Raw genomic sequence first — 21,014 nt, 5'->3', positions numbered from 1 at the left:
GGATGGTGGGTACTTAAGACATATTTGTCTATGCTCATCTTATACCTGAGTCTTGCCCTCCCATGTCTGCTTATGCTAATCTTCTACCAAGGACTTGTCTGGACATGTTTGCCAAGGTTAACCCCTCCCCTTTTGTGACATGTCAGTGATGTAGCAATGATGCTGTACGAACTGTATTCTGGGATATGGTGGGAAAGTTTTAAAAGTCTTTGTCATCCCATCCTCGGGGTTCAAATTTGCTCTTTGAACCTATTGCGCAATAAACTTTGGTCTACAGCTATTGCTCCATTTGGCTGGACTCCTTCCTTTATTCCGCAGGGACCCGCGGGCTCTGCGCGACGAGCTGGGTCACTGAGCAGCCTCATACCTAGATTTTTCCGTAACAATAATAATGATGATTTTATTATTTATGCCCCACCCATCTGGCTGGGTTCCCCCAGCCACTCTGGGCAGCTTACAGCATATATAAAACACAGTAAAACATCAAACATTAAAAACGCCCGGATACAGGGCTGCCTTCAGATGTCTCCTAAAAGTTATGTAGTTCTTTATTTCCTTGACTCCTGAAGATTTAGGGTTCCACAGGGATGCCGAGTGGAGATTTTAACCCTGGTCTATCCCAGATCCAAGGCTGACACTCTAACTCATGGGTAGGCAAACTAAGGCCCGGGGGCCAGATCTGGCCCGCGGACAGTCCAGGAATCAGCATGTTTTTAATGCGTCCTTTTATTTAAAATGCATCTCTGGGTTATTTGTGGGCCATGGGAATTTGTTCATCCCCCCCAATATAGTCTGGCCCTCCACAAGGTCTGAGGGCCAGTGGACCGGCCTCCTGCTGAAAAAGTTTGCTGACCCCTGCTCTGACCACTAGGCCACGCTTTCTCTTAGGAGGGGGATGGAGCCCCAGAGGCTAGGTCTGCTGTATTGCAGCTAGGGATGGGCAGATGTGTCAATTTCTGTATCTCTCTGTTTCACATATTTTAAATCTTAAATTCAGTTCTCCACAGTCCCACACCAGATTGCATTTTTTAAAGAAGTCCCTTTTATCGTAATATACACATTTTTGCATAGTAATTTCCCCTAATGTAATGTATTAGGAAGGGACGCGGGTCCCGCTGTGGGTTAAACCACAGAGCCTAGGACTTGCCGATCAGAAGGTCAGTGGTTCGAATCCCTGCGACGGGGTGAGCTCCCATTGCTTGGTCCCTGCTCCTGCCCGCCTAGCAGTTCGAAAGCACGTCTAAGTGCAAGTAGGTAGGTACTGCTCCGGCGGGAAGGTAAACGGCGTTTCCGTGAGCTGCTCTGGTTCGCCAGAAGTGGCTTAGTCATGCTGGCCACATGACCTGGAAAAACTCTGCGGACAAAAGCCAGCTCCCTTGGCCGATAGAGCGAGATGGGCGCGCAACCCCAGAGTCGTCCGCAACTGGACCTAAGGGTCAGGGGTACCTTTACCTTTATTTAATGTATTAGGAAACTCTGGTTTCTTAAGGGTGCTGAGAACTGTTGCTTTGTGAGTTTCCCTGGATTCTTGGGGGAAAGTCATGTGCTTTAAATTTGCATTGGATGCTGTAGCAGATCCAACCGCTAACCACCAATTAATAAAGGAGTGGATTCACCCTGCTCACTGCCAATTTAATATAGCGGACCCACCTCACGGTACACCAATTAAATGGGGGTTGGACTCGATGGCCCTTGTGGTCTATTCCAACTCTATGATTCTATGATTCTACCATTTACCACAGGCTATCTTGTGGGGGACTTGTGTGAGGGAAACTTCAATTCAGGCAGGAGTTCATCAAACAAGAAAAGCTTTATTTCCCAAAAAGAGGTTGCTGAAACAAAGTTGGGTCAGGAGATGCGTTCTTTCAGGTAGTTTTTATTACTTAAACTAAATATAAGGACATCACAGGCTTAAACACAGCTTTTCTTAAACTTCAGTTGCTAAAAATCAGTTGTTATACTTCAGGTAGATGTTCTAGTTTCTAGAGTAGGTGGTAAAATGTTTAACTCGGTTTCTGTTCCTTCACTGTCGTTCCTTTACTTAATTATGACAGATGTCACAGTTAAATACTTTTGCCACAGCACAGCTTCCTTCACAGTTTATTCATTTGGTTCTTGACCATTTCGTCAGTTCCCCTCTCTCTTAGCAATGCCACTCCTGAGGTATTTCCAGTTAGTGTAACAGACCTAGGGGATTCCCCTCAGCCCTTGTGACTGGCTTGGGGATCTTATTTTCCTAGATCTCTCCCCTCCTGACTGGAAGGAGACCCGGGCTTAGTCTGCCTTCCCACAGCTTCTTCCTCTCCTGGCTCAGACTCAGCCCTCCAGGGAACTCCTGTCTGAATACGTTCCCCAGACCCTCAACTCGCTCTTCCTATCTGAGCTGAGAGGCTCCTTCCTCTGGCCATAGATATTCTCCTCAGAGCAGATGTTCCACTCAGATCAGAGCCAGTTCTCCTCCAGTCAATTCCAATCCCTATCCCGAACCCTATCCCCATGGGTATAGCCAGGATTTTTTTGGGGGGGCAGCCCAAGTTGAGCTTTTCTGGGGAAATGACAGGCAAAGTTTTCATAGAGGGCATCTGCTGGGAACCTCAATAAATTGAGTACTTTTAATCATGTTTGTGCTGCCCCCACCTTGGCTGTCACTATCCCTCAACCTGAACCCTGTCTCCCCTCTCAAATCCATCCCCGTCCAACTGTCTCCCTCAGAAACGGCTCCTATTATTTTCCCTCCCAAAGCGCTGCTCTGCCTCCTCCCCTCTGGCTAGCCACTCAGAGAGAGGCTCCAGGCCCCGGGTCCCCAGACTCTGGTCTGGCTCTGCTGTCCATCACAGATACGCTTGAGAGACATGGTGTGGATGAGACCAGTGTGAGAAGAGCAGGGCAGACGTGGGGAGGGAAAGACGGCCTGGCAAGGTGAAGACTTCAAGACACCACCAAAAAAGAGAAAACACATCACTGAAAGCAGGGGTGAACGAAGGCTAACCGACACCTGTGGCAGGGCAAACCTCCAGCTGCACACACATTGCACCGCTCCGTACGATGCATGCGTGGCATCACTATGTAGGGCACATGTGCAACGTTGATACGTACAGTGTATGCATGCAACACTGCACATGTGTTGTGCTGAGCGGTTTGCCGCCGGTGCTGCTCAAACGCTGTACAGATGGTGGCAGGATCCTCTGCTTGCAGCTGCACCTGGGGGTGGCAGTGCGAGCACCCTGTGGGGTGCCTTCTTGTCACCCCTCCAGACATGGCACCTGGGGCGCACCACTCTCCCCGACCCCCTTGCGACGCCACTGTACCTCAGAGGGCTGATGTGATATATAGAAATAGAACGTGTAAAGCTGAGCCCATGGCCCTACTCGGCTGGTTGTGTGAGAGAACTGAAGTTGCAGATCTCCTCCCTCTTGACAAAAGAGAAAGAATGTGGGATTGCTTATCATCTGGTCCAGCTCGTTTTTCTTCTTTCACCACCATTTATTTACATTCCCTTTCTGTCAGCTGAGAAACAGAAACCAAGATGCATCTGAAGTACAGTTCGCCAGAGTGCAGCACAAGAGAACCTCTTTTGAAATGGAACAGCAGGCATTACATTACATAGTTTCTCAAATACCACATTTGCAATATAACACTCTGATGGCTGATATTGTGCAAGTCCCTGAATGGATCGTCTGTCTCTTTCCAAGTGTGTGTGTGTGTGTGTGTGTGTGTGTGTGTGTGTGTGTGTGGTGGAGGATGAGGAGCTAATGGGACCAGTCACAGCTTTTTTGAGGGGTGGGGATTAATTGAGTTGGAGGGGAACGCCTTTCACCAGGGATCTACCTTGAATCCAAACATTCAACATGGGAGTCTCCTCTAAGTGTTTTCATCCTTTTTGTTCTGTCTTCCCTGCCGCTCTGTGTACTTGGTGGCAGTTAAAGGCTGTTTTCTACATACACAAAACCACTACTTACACTAGCAGGGCTGGCGCAAGACTCCATATCTATATCTATCTCCTATTACATATGTTCTTAAGTATGTTGCCACACTGCAGCTTGTGTGGCTGCTGACAGGTGACTCTTCGAACAACAGCGTGAAGACAATCCCGGCTGTGAGCTGCTGGAAACTAGCGATGGACCATGTGAGTGATGCTGGTCCCACAGCTATGCTCCTGGCCCATGTTTAAAGTGAAATGAAATAAAATGTGCATGGCTGGAACGTGAGATCTGCTCCACTGAGCTTATAAAGGTATTAACAGTGTTGTGGCTCTAGCTGGTGTCCTGCACCTGCTTTTTTTGTATTTTGGTTTTCCACCTTTGTGATGCATTTACTCCTGCCCACCCCCACCCCCCTGCAAGCCTGACATTTGCCACCTGAGGGAGTGGCCTTATTTTGCCTAATGGTGGAGCTGGCGCTGCAAGCCCATGTGTTAAGAAAGGAAACATTGCAGAAGCTGGAGAGGACTCCAATCTGTGCCTACTTCATCTCCAAAGTCATCTGGATTTCCTCTTCTTGCAAAATGTGAAGGTCAAATAACGCTGCTCTGCCTCTTCCTTTGAAGACAAGTTCCTGCTCCCTCTGAGAAATTTTTACATGACCATGCATTTTTGTTAAAAAATAGCCCATTTTTATTCCAGGCATTATTTACCTTGTTATAAATTACTCAGTCCATGTGAAGCAACATCTGATAGACTTATTTTCAGGGCTGGATTTAAGTCTGATGAGGCCCTAAGCTTCTGAAGGCAATGGGGCCCTTTACTTACATCATAGGAGCCTACACAACACAAAACACTCTTGCTGTATGTAGGTTTTATTTTATTTGTTTTTTATCTTATATTTTGGAAATGTACATCCAGGTTTTTCCCCTTTATTTTTTTAATGGGGGGGGGGCAAGAGAGTGGGGCTATAGCTTGTTTAGCTTATACATAAATCCAGCACTGTTTTTTTTTTTAGTTTTAAAAAACCAAAATAGTCAGGTTTAGCTTTTAGGCATGGCTTCCTTCTGTCAGTCTCTTGTATTCTTCACCTGCCCACAAAAATCCATACTCTGCTTCATGCTGGTAGCAAGAGGGGATATTTCCATATCACCAGTGCCTTCAGAAAACAAAGCAACAAAATCTCATGATTGGGGGAATGGGTGGGTTCAAGGGCGTAGGAAGGGGGGCGGTGGGGGCAATCCACCCCAGGTGTCATCCCTGAGGGGGGTGACAAAATCCCCCTGGGTGCCGATCACCCCCTCCCCCGGCAGCTCACCCCGCCTCTGGGTGCCTGAGCGGCTAACTCCGCCAATGGAAGTTACTGGAAGCAGGATTAAAAGAAGTCTTTTTTTCCAGCTGGAAGCAGTCCCAGCATCTCTCAGGTGGGCACCATTGCCCTTTGAGAAGAAAATTCAGGGTGAATTCCGGCATCTCTTTGTCTAGAAAAATAGCACTGAAAAGTGTGTACAGTTGCATGATTTGCACCATGCCACTTTAATCAGTCATGGCTTCCCCCCAAAATCCTGGGAGTTGTAATTTGTGAAGGGTCCTGAGCATTGTTAGGAGACCTCTGTGTGTCTCTCAGAGCTCCAATTCTCAGAGTGGTTTAACAATTGATCCCTCTTCGCTAGGGAACTTTGGGAATTGCAGTTCCGTGAAGGGAATAGAGATTCTCCTAACAACTCTCAGCACCCTTAACAAACTAAAGCTCCCAGGATTCCTTTGCAGGGGGGCGGGGCGGGGCGGAGCTGTGCCTGTGGCATCATAGCACTTTAAATGTATGGGGCAGTTGGGACCTGTTTGCCTCTCATTGACTTTGAGCCTGAACCACATCTAGCTTGTTATTTTTCTCAATTGGGATTGAAGCAGGTTTGGGGAGAAATTCATCAGAATCCAGTGTTTCATAAGAACTGACAGGATAGATAAGGATTGAGACTAATGTTGTGTGTACACCAGTGGTGGGAACATGAGTGTGGCCAAGATTTTTGTTGGGGAAGGGGGCAGAACCGATGTGATTGGTCAGTTAGTTAAGCATTTCTATTGTTTTACTTGATCTAGGGTGGGTAGTACTCATACCAATGAAGCTTCATGTGATGGGAAAGGAGATTCCGATTAAACCTCAGGAAGAACTTTCTGACAGTAAGAGCTGTTGGACACAGATTTTAGAGTTGGAAGGAACCTTAAAGGTCAACAAGATTCCATGCAGGAATCTTTTCAGTGTAGCATCGCTGGCCACATCCACACCATACATCTAAAAGCACATTTAACAGTAATGCCCGTTGTTTAAAGAATCCTGGGAACTGTAGCTTCCCCACCACAGAGCAACAATTCCCAGCACCCTTAGCAAGCTACAGTTTCTGGGATTCTTTAAAGGTGTGGTGTTTTTGGTCTAGTGTGGAGATGCCCCTAAAGGTAAAGGTGAAGGTACCCTTGACCGTGCCCCTAGCCTCTATTTAAACACACCCAGCAAAGGAGAGCCTTTCCAAAATGGCCCGTTCCATTGGGAAACAGCTTTGTTAGGAAGAATCTCCTAATTTTTAGCCAAAATCTTATTTCTTACTATTCCCACCCATTGGTTCTGGTTCTGCCCTCTGGAAGAACAAGCACAAGTCTGCTCCCTCTTCTCTGGTGGCCTTTTGGCTCTTTGAAGGCAGCCATCATATTTTCCTTTAGCTTGTCTTCTCCAGGCCAAAACATGACCAGCTCCTTCATCTCTTCTTCACAGAACCTTTTTGCCTAAGGAGGCCTTACCCACAGCCCATGTCTGAAGCACAATTAAAGCATATGACTTCCCCAAAGAATCCTGGCAGCTGCAGCTGTTATGGATGCTGGGAATCATAGCTCTGTGAGGGGGGAACTACAAGGCAGCAGTTGAAGAAGGAGCAAAAAGTGTGTGTGTGTGTGTGTGTGTGTGTTTCTTTGTGGCTGATTAGTTTGATCCATCTTTTAGATTTAGGGGAGTTAGTCTCAAACGTTTGTTGGGGGAGACCTAGGGTTTTTTTTGTGGGGGGAGTTATTTGTCTTGTCTTCACGCTTTTTATGATGGAGGACCGCTGTAGCCACCCCCAACGACACGTTCTCAAGATGGAGGGGGAGGGAACAGCTGCAGTCGCCTGCGATTCCTGCGCAATGTTTGCCATCTTGCCAAAGGTTGCAGGCAGCTTTACCTGCAGCAATTGCATGTTGATTGCCCTCTTAAAAGACAAAGTCCAGCAACTGGAGGAACGTGTAGCTACGCTCCAAAGAATTAGAGAGCTGGAGCTCTTCTTGGAAGCAACAGAGCACACCGTCTCCACCAAGGAGGAGACAGGGGACTCCCCTGAGAAGGAGGCTAGTTCACCAACACAGGAGCCAGATATATGGAGAAACGTGACTCAAAGAAGTAGGAGGCCCAGGGTTCGCTCTGATTGTTTAGAAATACACAATCGCTTTGAGGTCCTCTCCCCTAGCATGGAAGACGAAGAGCAGACTCCATTTGAGGATCTCTCCCTCATTACAGTCAATCAGGTATATGAAGACGAGCAGCAAAGTAAGTCCTCAGGGAATGTGCAGGCGACCTTGGAACGGACAGCTCACGGAAGAACCCCGACCAAACCTAAGAGGAGGCGTGTAGTGGTGATAGGGGATTCCCTACTGAGGGGAACAGAAGCAGTGATCTGTGGGCCTGACAAGATGTCTCGGGAAGTGTGCTGTCTCCCCGGGGCTAAGATCCAAGATGTAACTGAACGACTGCAAGGAATCATAAAACCCACTGACAAATACCCCTTCCTCTTGGTTCATGTGGGAACCAATGACACTGCAAGCAATAGCCTCCAGAAGATCAAAAGAGACTACGAGGCTCTCGGCAAGAAATTGAAGCAACTAAATGCACAAATTGTCATCTCATCTGTCCTCCCAGTTGAACGACGTGGCCCTGGGAGAGAGGGAAAAATAGTGGAAGTGAACAGCTGGCTTCGCAAATGGTGTAAATAGGAACGGTTTGGATTCTTAGATCACGGACTGCAGTTTCTTGAAGATGGAATTCTGGCAAGTGATGGGCTGCACCTCACAACGGTTGGGAGAAATGTTTTTGCCAAAAATCTCAGAAACCTCATCAGGAGGGCTTTAAACTGACTAATGTGGGGGAGGGAGACAGTGCTCCTGAAGGTAGGAGTCTATCAATTGATGAAGATGATCATCCAAATGTCATAGACCAAATGGAGCAAACAGCACGCAGACCTAGTGGTGGGAGGAAAAAATCCTTAAATAAGAGACACGGGGGAATGATTAATGGACTTCAATGTCTGTACACTAATGCGCAAAGCATGGGAAATAAACAAGATGAGCTTGAGCTCTTGGTACAGCAAACTAAATATGACATAATAGGCATCACTGAAACCTGGTGGGATAAGTCCCACGATTGGAATGTAATAATGGGGGGATACAATCTATTTCAGAGAAACAGACCAGACAAGAAAGGAGGAGGAGTGGTGTTATATGTCAGGGATGTGTATACCTGTGAAGAGATCCAAGATTTAGAACCTCAAAGCCAAAGTGAGAGCATTTGGGTCAAGATTAAGGGAGAGAAGAATAACAGAGACCTCATTGTGGGAGTTTACTATAGATCCCCAAGCCAAATGGAGGACATAGATGATGCCTTCCTGGAACAGATGGCCAAGCATGCAAAAGGAAGGGAGATAGTAGTAATGGGGGACTTCAATTACCCGGATATTTGTTGGATGTCAAACTCAGCCAAGAGCTTAAGGTCAAACAGATTCCTCACTGGCCTTGCAGACAACTTCATTGTCCAGAAAGTGGGAGAAGCAACAAGAGGAACAGCCATTTTAGATCTGGTCCTAACCAATGTTGATGATCTGGTTAGTGGGGTAGAAGTGGAAGGATCATTAGGCGCGAGTTATCATGCTCTTCTGAAGTTTACTATACAGCGGAAAGGAGCAGCCAAGCATACTAGGACTCAATTTCTTGACTTTAAGAAAGCTGACCTCATAAAACTTAGGGAAGTGCTGGGTGAGATCCCATACTAAAAGGAAAGGGAGTTCATGATGGCTGGGAGTTTGTTAAGAGGGAGATAGTAAAAGCACAACGTCAGGCAATACCAATCAGACGGAAACATGGAAGGTGCCTAAAGAAGCCAGGGTGGCTATCTAAAGAACTTTTAATTGAGTTAAGATTAAAAAAGGATGTGTACAAAAAATGGAAAACGGGGGGAAACCACCAAAAAGGAATTCAAACAAATAGCCAGCACGTGTAGACACAAAGTCAGAAAAGCTAAAGCACAGAATGAACTCAGGCTTGCTAGAGAGGTTAAAAGCAACAAAAAAGGCTTTTATGGGTATGTCCATAGCAAAAGGAAGAACAAAGAAACAGTGGGGTCACTCAGAGGAGAAGATGGTGAAATGCAAACAGGGAACACAGAAAGGGCTGAACTCCTCAATGCCTTCTTTGCCTCAGTCTTCTCCGATAAAGAAAACAATGCCTGACCTGAAGAATTTGGAGCAAATGATTCAGCAAAGGAAACACAGCCCAGAATAACTAAGGAGATAGTACAAGAATACTTGGCTAGTTTAGATGTATTCAAGTCTCCAGGGCCAGATGAACTGCATCCAAGAGTATTAAAAGAACTGGCAGGTGTGATCTCAGAACCACTGGCAGTCATCTTTGAGAATTCCTGGAGAACAGGCGAAGTCCCGGCAGACTGGAGGAGGGCAAATGTTGTCCCTATTTTCAAAAAGGGGAAAAGAGAGGACCCAAATAATTACCGCCAAGTCAGTCTGACATCAATAGCAGGGAAGATTCTGGAGCAGATCATTAAGCAAACAGTCTGTGAGCACCTAGAAAGGAATGCTGTGATCACCAATAGTCAGCATGGATTTCTGAAAAATAAGTCATGTCAGACTAACCTGATCTCGTTTTTTGACAGAATTACAAGCCTGGTAGATGAAGGGAACGCAGTGGATGTAGCTTACCTTGATTTCAGCAAGGCATTTGACAAGGTGCCCCATGATATTCTTGTAAAGAAGCTGGTAAAATGCGGTCTTGACTATGCTACCACTCAGTGGATTTGTAACTGGCTGACTAACCGAACCCAAAGGGTTCTCATCAATGGTTCCTCTTCATCCTGGAGAAGAGTGACTAGTGGGGTGCCACAGGGTTCTGTCTTGGGCCCGGTCTTATTCAACATCTTTATCAACGACTTGGATGATGGACTCAAGGCCATCCTGATCAAATTTGGAGATGACACCAAACTGGGAGGGGTGGCTAATACCCCAGAGGACAGGATCACACTTCAAAACGACCTTGACAGATGAGAGAACTAGGCGAAAACAAACAAGATGAACTTTAACACGGAGAAATGTAAAGTATTGCACTTGGGCAAAAAAAGTGAGAGGCACAAATACAAGATGGGTGACACCTGGCTTGAGAGCAGTACATGTGAATACAGAGAGCAGTACATGTCATACAGAGGAGGGAGAAAGGTTGTTTTCTGCTGCTCCAGAGAAGCGGACACGGAGCAATGGATCCAAACTACAAGAAAGAAGATTCCACCTAAACGTTAGGAAGAACTTCCTGACAGTAAGAGCTGTTTGACAGTGGAATTTGCTGCCAAGGAGTGTGGTGGAGTCTCCTACTTTGGAGGTCTTTAAGCAGAGGCTTGACAACCATATGTCAGGAGTGCTCTGATGGTGTTTCCTGCTTGGCAGGGGGTTGGACTCGATGGCCCTTGTGGTCTCTTCCAACTCTATGATTCTATGATTCTATGATTCCCAGGATTATTGGGGGAAAGCCATGTACTTTAAATGGAGAGTATGGATGCAACCCTCAATCACATGACACAGTACCGTAGTCAGAGTTTTGCGGGGCAGCTTTTTCCTGTGTTACCCACTCAAGAAAACCCAGAAATTTTGTGATAAACCATATCTATAACTGGGTAGGGAACCACTGTAGGACAGCCAAAATATAACTACAGCCTAATATAGATGCAAAGCTATGCCATTGCATTAAATGGTTAATAAAACATAATGAAATTTGGCTCATAGGTGGGACACTTAAAAGCACGAGGAAGCTGTGCACTAAGCTATAGGTAGAATGTTATAGTGCCACAAAAAGTGAAAGGACTAGAAAGCTGATTTTTAAAAAATGAAACTGGAATATTCAAGGATGGGCCTGGAATCTTCAAGAAGGAACCAGGTCTCTCATCTAACAGAGTCCTAGAACAAAACGCATCACAGTTCCCTCCCTCCTCCTGGAATGTTAATTGGCAGGAGGGGAAACCCAAGAGCACAGTGGGGTCATGTGCCATATGCCATGTTTGTTTCAGAACACGTGACTGGAGCAGAGAGGAGCAGATGGTGCTTCGGCAGCTGCTTATGATTCTTAGCTTCACCCCCAAGAGGGCTGTTGAAGTGAAGGCACAGCCACACCATACATCTGAAGCACTCTTATGCGACTTTAACTGCCAGGCTTCCCTCCCATTCCCACTAAAGAATCCTGGGGACTGTAGCTTGTGAAGGGCAGAGAGTTGCTAGGAAGTACAGTTCCTAGTACCCTGAACAAGCAAGAAACAATAGCTTTTTCAGAAGTGGTATCTCTGAGTACTTTAAATGCATTTTGTGGATGGGACCTAAGTGTGCATTGGCATTTCTGTAGACGTGCCCCACTTGAGGGAAAGTTGTGCCTGATTAAATCACTGAGAATAGGGCTAGCGCAAGTGATGTCCCTTGCATTCCACACACTGGTCAACTGGACTAGCAATTAAATCTTAACACTGGGAGTTTGTCTAGCACTTTAGCAGTCATGCAGAATCCTGGGAGCTGTACTTTGTTAAAGGTGCTAAGAACTGAAAGTTTGTGAGGTCAGTACCCTTACAAACTACAGTTCCCAGGATTCTTTGGGGGAAGCTATGACTGCTCAAGCACTATAGGAGTGCTTTAAATGTATGGTGTGGGTATGACTTGGGCAAACACCCATGTCCTCTGGCATAACTCAGGCTTAGGGGCATGCCTGGCAAGCCTTATGGTACAGACTGCTCTGTCCTCCAACTCCTCACCGCCACATCCTGCCTTCTATGATCTGCCACCTGAGTCAGGACTAACTCAGTCTGCCTTACGGTAGGCTCAGAAGCTCAAGGCAGGGAGAAACAGGAAAGAAAGGATGGCTGCCTGCCTTTCCTAGCAACCTGGTTTTCAAAACCATGTGGACTCTTGTCCCATGAAAGCTGATGCAATTGTAAATTTTTGCAACCATTAAGGAGACGGCAAGAGTGTGTTTATTTATGGAAGCGATGAAAAGCGGCAGCCGTCTGAATATGACCCTTGGATGAATGGAAAAACCCACACAGGACTACAATTGGTTTCATCTCGCTTGTGGAGACTATCAGAGGTCACAAAGAAAAAGGAAAAATATGTGAAGCAGCAGCAACAAGATGATTGGATCCCTTTCGGAACTTGAAATATGGGTACCCCCAACAAAAAAATTAAAATTTGGCTTTGTAATTTGGAATTAATGTGATTTGATTTGATTGGTCTGTTAATAAAAATTATTTTTTAAAAAAACACCATTAAGGTGTCACCAAACTTTTCCCTGTGCTGTTGCTGCTGCTTTGTCTCTTAAACTACAGCGGAGTAGGGGGAGAAAGTCACTTTTGGATATTGATTGTCTTGTCCCATGGTTGTTCCCTGTTGTTGTTTTTAATCACATGTATTTGGGGCGACAGCATAATCCCACCCCTGCCTCTAGGGCTGCCAGGCCAGGATATCTCAGTGGCTAAACCTGAGACCTAGGGATGGCCCTGGTGATGTCACAAGTGCAGCCCAGTGCTCCCTCACACCACTGATCCCTGGAGATGGAGGTTGTACATTGACAATAAAGGTATTATTATTTTTTAATTTGGAGAGGCGAGGAGGGATGAGTGGGGAGCGGACACCCCCAGAGAGTCTGCAAAAATGTCCCACCAGTTTCTGCTGGGTTGAAGCTTGCAAGCTGCACACAAAGTCTTCTTAATAAATAACATTTTTTTCAAAAAGCACTCTCATCCCAATTATTCTGTGACACCTTCACGCTCTGAAAAAACAGGATTCTGAAATCTGCATAAATTAGATAAATGTGTATGCTTTCTCTTGTTTTGCATAATTTATCTGGCAGCACTTAGTATTCTGCATAATTTATTTGAGCTTCTGCTAGTCACGAGGAGGAGCTATGTGAGCACACTGAAGCTCCACTCATGAATCCTTGGAAACCGCAGCTGGTTCCTCTTTTGGGTTCTAAGATTTCCATATACTTTCAAGCACATTGTTGCATTGATAAGAACTTTAAAACTGCTTTTAAAAAACAACAGAGGAAAGCTTTGATTGTTAAGAGGAGAATCAGCAATTTTCTATTCTCCCTTGAAAAATGTACAGCCTTGCTAGGGTCTTACTTATTCCAGGAGACTTCCCTGCCATTGAGCCAATATCTTTGAGGAAAACCAGGTCTGGAGAATCAGGAAAGAATTTGACCTGTGCAGGAAGGGCTTCCTTGAATCTCAGGGACTGTGTCATATATAAATCAGGCAACAGGAGGAGGCAGAGGAGGAGAAAGAGGTGAGATAATCTTTAGGAAACCATGCAGCCCATGGCGCTCCACCTCAAGACAGGCTATTGTGTCCCTCGCTCCAGTCCTCAGACCCAGTACTGACTGTTTTTTAAGGCTGTGTTGGGTGTCCTACAATATTGGAGCAGTTCTGGATCCTGCTGGCCTCCTGGCCCTATCCCCTTTGAGTTGGGTCCTGCTCCTTTGGCCTCCAGTGTGTTGACCGTTGTCAAAGGGATGCCTTGGTTGGGGTCAGTCTTCCGGAAAGTCTCCTGGTCAACCAATGTACCATTTTTGTATTTGGGGGGTGTGCCTTGGACATTGTGCTTACCAGTCTTGTTCCGTTTGTGGAGGTAGAACAGTAAGGGCAGGATCAAAGCCAGAAGCAGAAGGATGAGGCAGATGGGGAGAATGATGCTGAACATATTGGCTTCAATGAAACTAAGGAGTGTGCTCCTTTCCATAGGAAATGCACTGGTAACTGTTATGTGCCCAGCCCATGCTGTTGGACGAACATGTGTCTCACTGGAGTTATACTCAGTGTTTTCTGGCTCTGGGCGCCTAGTTGTCAACATCTGCAGAGAAGGGGTTATGCTTTGGGTTGTGGGGTTTTGGCCCCCTTCTTGGAAATCAGGTACTTTGAGCAGTTTCACTCCATAGGCTGTTGAGGAATTGAAGGCCTCGGTGATGTATGCCATTGATTCCACAGCAGGGGGCACCCCATCAGCCACCAACTCAAACAGAAAGCTGTCCTGCTGGAGGTTTTCCTGAGAGTCTTCTCTTTCCCATATCTCCACCCCAACTAGCCCTCCCTCAAGATCCTGCTGGGTGAAGGCATCAATGGAGACGGGCTGGTTCCTTTTGTCTCTCGAGAGTTTCACAAAATGGCTCCATTGGGGTGCTCGGAGGATTTTGAAGGCTGGGATGCTCTTGGTCCTGCTGCCCAGTTCACTTGCGTCAAGGATGTCGGTGTTGAGCTGGACGGTGGCTCCTCTTGGCCAAAGGATATCCTGTTGGGTTTTGACCAAGGCCTTGACCATTACATTCACAATGCCTGAAATGTTGACATCTCCTGCTGTGGCAAGGAACTGGAATTCATCTTTGGGGGAGATGAAGTCAGTGAAAGTAAATGTCACTTCTCCATTGTCCACTTGGCTCTGTGAAAAGTCCCTCATGGGCTTTTGGTTGACATTGACCTGACCAAACTGTGGGTCCCTGATGAGTCTATAGATGGTATTTTGCTGCTCTTGGCCTGAGGCCCCCAGAAGGTGCTTGCGAGACAGGAAGGCCATGTTGACACCCTGTGGTATCTCCAACGGGATTTGATTTGTTGCCCAGGTGGTTGCTGGAAGAACTATGATTTCCAAAGAAGTTAAGATGGGTGGATTGTGTCCATCGGAGATAGCAAGGTGTAAGACTCCAGAAGAGTCCGTTCCATTGGCGATGAACCTCAAGTGCCCTGCGTTGATGTCTGCTTGAGTAAACTGGGTAATTGCCACCTGCATAGCATGGATATTGACTACAAAGCCACTGGATAACCCAGAAAGGATCTTGTACTTGATTTCTTCAGGAAAACTATCAGGATCCATGGTGTTCAGTTGTTCCTGAGAAAGCATTGCAGGGGAACCCTGGAGGACCTGCAGAACCTGGCCTTGGGTGAGCAACACGGGTGGCATTTCATTTCTGTCACTCACTGTGATGTTGAACATCCCAGAAACGACAGGCTCCTCCCCTTCTTGTGGGGCCTGAATAGATCTCTCTGTGCTGGGCCGGAGCCAGGCTTTAAAGCTGAAATGATCACCCAGGGTGCTGGGTCCATGGTGGGCATATTCCAAGTCACCTGCAGCAAGATCAGACTGGAGGAAGTAGGGGTGCTTTTTATCAACTGGTCCATCGGCAACGGACAGGGTCCCATGGCTGGGTAGCTCCGTCACCAGAAATATCACATCATACGATGCTCTTCTGGAGGCAGGTTCTTTAGCAAGAAGGTTAGAAGCATCTAGTAATGAGATGTTGAGCACTGCACTTTGAGCTTCTGAAACAGTGAGGCCTGGGAGACAGTGGGAGAAAAAAGAAAAAAAAGAAAAAAGCATGATAACAGAAAGGTTGCAGCTCATCTGGAAAGTAAAATCAAGAGAGCAATAAGAACATCAGAAGGGCTTGCTGGATCAGGCCCATGGCCCATCTAGTCCAGCATCCTGTTCTCACCATGTGGGCTTCTGTTCTCTGAGAATTCAAAGGATTTATTTCTAGCAAATGCCCCCTCATCTCCCCAGATTTTACTAGAACTTAGTCATCTTTATGCACAGGGACATCACAGCACATGCCTTTCCTAGGAAGGAGCAAACTTTTCCTTCACAACAGCTCTCTTTGCTGTGATATCTGCTTTGCAGGGGGTTGGACTAGATAGCCCTCTGGGTCCCTTCTAACTCTACAATTTGATGATTCTATGTGTGTTTTGGCATCTTGACTCTCCTTTTACCTTTGTTTCTCCACAGAGTGGAGCTGTGAGGACAGCTGATGTTGAAGGAGACCAACACACCAAGGACATACAGGGTTGAGATCATGGAGGGAGAAGAAATTCGGAAGTGGAAAGTGTCCTCAAGAATCCAGAAAGGTTCCTGTGGCATTTCATGCTGATATGATATTACCCCAGCATCCACCTGATTGGATATGTGTAAGAAGGAAACTGGGTTAGGCACTCTGTGAAAGCAAACCAATAATGTCTTTGTATTTATTTTGAAGAAGAACATACATTTTAATAACACACTGGGAAAAATGAAAACCTGAACCAAAACCAAAATAAAAATCCACACACACAAATAATGTATTTGGGTAGTTTCAGTCACACTCCCTGCAAAACATGATTATTATTATTATTATTATTATTATTATTATTATTATTATTATTGGTGTTGTGGGGTAATAACATTTTATAAAAATATTTGTTTTATTAATAAATATCATGTTATTGTCCTTGAGGTCTTTCTAACCTTCCCTTAAAGGTAGGAGGTTAGTAAGAATTTCAGATAATAGTATCTCTTACTGGAGTCTTTTAAGATATGAAATAATTTTTTGCCACTTAATTGAAAATGAATCTTTGTTTGTCCTCAAGTATACCTTGATTTTTGAGTTTTTTCCTGCAGTAGCTGTAGACCAGTCAACCCATACTGTCCATGTGGACAATGGCCAGACTCAGTTTACTCAGTAAACATTGCTTCCTGTGTTTCTATTCAAAATCAAGGTATGATGTCAGAGCTGCTTCCAGATCCTAGCTCACAGAGGATCACACTAGCCAGCAATCACTTTGTAAAAGTCTTTATTGAGTTACAGTTTCCATTCTCCAGCTGCTGCGTGCAACTCTACGTCTTATGGGTTAGACCGGCGAAGCTCCGTCTGAGTCTCCGCCCCTTGTACACCAACTTAATATCCTAGCCTTACTCCACCTTTTCCGCCTGACTGTTCTTCTCTGGGTCCCTCTGCCCCCCGGGCTCTCTTCCTTCCTGGATTCTTCTGACGCCGACCCCCCGGACCCTCCTGCCTCCTTGCGCCGGGCTTTAGGACCTGGCTCCCTTTCCGGGCTGCTTACTGCGCCACCTTCCTGTGCATTTGAACTTGGCGCGCTCGCCCAACCTTCCACTTTCCGTCTGACCGTTTCTTCGCTCCCCGATGGAGGTGTGGCCACTCCTGACTCGTGCCCTCCCTCCTGTTGTGAGCTGCCAGCGCTTGATACCTGACGCCCTTCCTCTCCCCTGCTCTCTGTTGGTGACGCTGGTCCCGATTTCCAACTGCTCCCCTCTGAGCCCCCTCTGGCCCTTTCCTCCTGGGGTGTCCCCCTAGGCTCCCCCCTTGCCCTGGCCACTGGTGCTCCTTTCTGTGAATCTTCTGATTCACTGGAAAGACTCGGAGATCTCGGGTCGTCGTCATCACTCATCCTTTCTTCTGCCTCCTCCCCCTCGCTCTCTGTTTCCCCCCTTGCCCTTGCCTCTGCTCCTGAACCCCTGACATATGATACCATGAGGGACATCAAGAAAGAAGCGGCTAAGACTTCTACCTCGTCTTGGGTGAAGTTGCTCAGCTGCCCTCTGTCCTCCCACTTCTGGCTGTTCACCAATTTGCCAAAGCCTGGAGGCTGTTCTATGATGTAAGAGAGCGACTGGGCTTCTGCCTCATCATTGGTCACTGCTTTCAGGTTCTGGCTCCTGATTGGCTGAAGAGAGCCTGGGAAAGAAATGGTTAGGAGGAGCTGAGCATCTGAAGGTGGTGTAGTAAAAGCTTCACCCACAGTTTCACTCCTAAAGAAACAAGAAAATTGTTCCCCCAAAGTTTTGAGAGGTTGTGTGATATTCTTTAGCACTGCTGGAGGTGGGACTCGAGGATCATTGGGGTCCGTTCCAACTGTACAATTCTATGACTCTGTGTAAATTATGGAAATTTTACAGAAAAATTTGTGCACATTAAAATGCTGGTGAATTCTCACAATGACTTTTAAAAAATGCAGTCTGAGGTGGGGAAGTGGAGAGGTGAGCTTAAGTTTAGAAAAAAATGAGAAAATGAGAGAAACACAAATCAACAGATTAGCTCTATCCATGCTCCCATGTAGTTGCCTTGCAGATAACTTACCCGGACACACGATCAGATCTCTCTTGCTCTCCAGAGTGATAACCAGTTTCTTTTTGGCGCTCACAACAAAGAAGTGCCCGGGAGACATGTTCTCCCCATCAGACAAGTCAAAGGAAAAGCCTCCATCCAGGGACCCTGTAGAATGAAGCCCAGGATGTCAGGGTCTGGGAGAAGACATTCCTGCACTTACTTACCTACTTGGTGGCGGAGAGCTGCAGCACATACTTTGCCTTCAGAAAGTCTCAGGTTTCGTCCCTGGCATCACCAGGTAGTGGAGGGGAAGACTCCTCTCTATAGGCCCAGAGAGCAAGTGCTAGTCAGTGTTGATAGTCCTGAGCTAAGATGGACCAACGGTCTGATGAGGTATAAGAGAGCTTCCAATGTCCCCATGCCCTAATTTCCCCATCCACCTAGCTTGCTTTCCCTCCTTCTGCTGCATACCTTCATGGATGAACTGAACAAGCTGGCTGTTGATCTGGGCCTGTGTGAACCGTTGGACCGAGGTGGTAGGCGATGGCTTCAACACAACCTTTCCATTGATAGGTGTCCTGATGGAATAAATGACTTCCTCTGGAGGGCTGTCTTCATCTTCACTGCTGAGGTGTTCAGGAGTTATCTCTGCTGTGCCACCCTCTTGCATCTGGCAGGAAGGGTCCAGAAATCAATGGAATGGATTGCCAAAGAGCCATTCTCCTCATTGTTGAGAACCTGTTCCACATTCCACCACCACTAGAGGGGTTGTCATAAGAACATGAGAACCTTCTGGATCAGGCCAAAAGCCCAGCTAGTCCAACATCCTGTTCTCACAGTGGCCAACCAGATGCCCATTATGGGAAACCTGCAAGTAGGACCCGAGCCCAAGAGCTCCCCCCCCCACTTGTGGTTTCCAGCAACAGGATGTTCCCTTTTTTCAGGACATTTTCAGTGGTACCTCGGGTTAAGTACTTAATTCGTTCTGAAGTCCGTTCTTAACCTGAAACTGTTCTTAACCTGAAGCACCACTTTAGCTAATGGGGCCTCCTGCTGCCGTCGCACTGCCACTGCACAATTTCTGTTCTCATCCTGAAGCAAAGTTCTTAACCCGAGGTACTATTTCTGGGTTAGCGGAGTCTGTAACCTGAAACGTCTGTAACCCGAGGTACCACTTTTTATGAGGGACTAAAGGGGAAATTATGGGATGCGGGTGGCACTGTGGGTAAAACCTCAGTGCCTAGGACTTGCTGATTGTAAGGTCGGCGGTTTGAATCCCCGCGGCGGGGTGAGCTCCCGTCATTCGGTCCCAGCTCCTGCCCATCTAGCAGTTCGAAAGCACCCCTAAGTGCAAGTAGATAAATAGGTACTGCTTTATAGCGGGAAGGTAAATGGCGTTTCCATGTGCGGCACTGGTACTGGCTCGCCAGTGCAGCTTGGTCACGCTGGCCACGTGACCCGGAAGTGTTTTCGGACGGCGCCGGCTCCCGGCCTCTTGAGCGAGATGAGCGCGCAACCCATAGAGTCGGTCACAACTGGCCCGTACGGGCAGGGGTACCTTTACCTTTTTAAAGGGGAAATTACCCAAAGGAAAACTTATTATAGGCTTGCTTTAGCGAGCCTAAGCAAACGCATCTGCTGTGCAAGTTTAAAAAGGGGAATGTTACTCTGCTAAATTGTAGAATTTGTTAAAACAAGTTGAAAAGGATATAATCAAACAATATATCCTCTCCTGCATCCCTGAACATTCCCACATGGAGCACTGCAAAACGTGAGAGCACGGCCCTGAGAAAAGCATGTCTGTTAAGCTCTGTGATCTTGTGCTGGTCTCATGACTCGCACGGGAGTATGGACAGGAAGATGCACATTCTGGTTTTTAGACGCAGCATGTTGAAGGGAATGCATTCAGAGGCAGAGAAGCCCTTGATAGCCTTGTCCTCTATGAATTTGCTGGCCTATTTAGGCCCATTGACCCATTTGGATTTTCAAGCAACTGACGTGGAGGGCATCCCCTCCGGTCACTTTTTTCCAGCCTCTGCAAGATCTGCTACCCCAGCTGCCCTGAGATACAGAAAGAGAAAACACACAGATTACTTTTCCAAAAGACTGGGGTAAAACATTGAGTATAATTAATGCCTGGATGACATCCGTGAGTCAGATCCTCCAGTGAAGCCAGGGAACCATTGTCATCCTGAGGGTCTCACTCCCTCAGACGAGGGAAGAGCATCCTGCTTCACTGCTTGAGGTGAAACGGAAAGTGCCGCTTTGTGCTCTGCACCATCTACCGGCGACTTGGGGAAATCAGCTTGCAGAAATCAGGTGAGAATTTGCCCCAAACAGATGCGGTATTTCCCCAAATTGGCACTGATGGCAGAGGCAGTGGGACGGTAGGAGGCAACTGTGGGTGTGCTGCTGGAGGGGACTTCTAATGCCTAAAGCAGTGGTCTCCTCCTACCAAATGTCTGGGCCAGCAGTGGGCAGGGCATGAGGCAAAAGTGAGCAGGCAAAAGATGTAGCACTTGCTTTGTGCATTTGGGTGCGTTCTGGCCCCACAAAAGTCAGAGGTTTCAAGGACACATTTCTAGCCAGGAGGGGAGAGGGCTGGTCTCGTGCTCAAGTCCTGCTTGCGAGCTTCCCATGGGGGCATCTGGTGAGAAGAGGATGCCAGGCTAGATGGGCCATTGGCCCATAGTGCTTGAAGAGGGAGCACTGAAAAGCCAGCAAGGGAATTGAAGAATCCCAAGGGCTAGGCTGAGAGGCCTGGAAGGCCACATTTGGCCCCAGGCCCGAGGCTCCCCACCTCTACTCTTGGGCTTGCACTGAAGAGGCTTCTAGTCCTGCACTTGGACGTGGGGCTCACAGGCCACTTTGATCCCATTGTGCCTCTCTCTC

General features: G+C 47.0%; 1 protein-coding gene across 1 annotated transcript in view; it reads right to left on the bottom strand.

Annotated features, from left to right (window-relative positions):
- Window positions 1–13,106: 13,106 nt before the first annotated feature.
- Window positions 13,107–21,014, bottom strand: part of CSPG4 (chondroitin sulfate proteoglycan 4) — a 110,086-nt gene continuing 102,178 nt past the window's right edge. Inside the window, exons 6-10 of the mRNA XM_082198000.1 lie at window positions 18,594–18,792; window positions 18,153–18,287; window positions 17,584–17,750; window positions 16,012–16,192; window positions 13,107–15,579 (exon numbers count right to left, since the gene is read on the bottom strand). Of these exons, the coding sequence (XP_082054126.1) occupies window positions 13,619–15,579; window positions 16,012–16,192; window positions 17,584–17,750; window positions 18,153–18,287; window positions 18,594–18,792 (2,643 nt within the window). The 3' untranslated portion in view covers window positions 13,107–13,618. The remainder of the gene's footprint in view (window positions 15,580–16,011; window positions 16,193–17,583; window positions 17,751–18,152; window positions 18,288–18,593; window positions 18,793–21,014) is intronic.

Source organism: Podarcis vaucheri, assembly GCF_965113315.1.
Source record: "Podarcis vaucheri genome assembly, chromosome: 14".
NCBI classification, from domain to species: Eukaryota; Metazoa; Chordata; class Lepidosauria; order Squamata; family Lacertidae; genus Podarcis; species Podarcis vaucheri.
This window is presented reverse-complemented; position numbering and strand designations above follow the sequence as displayed.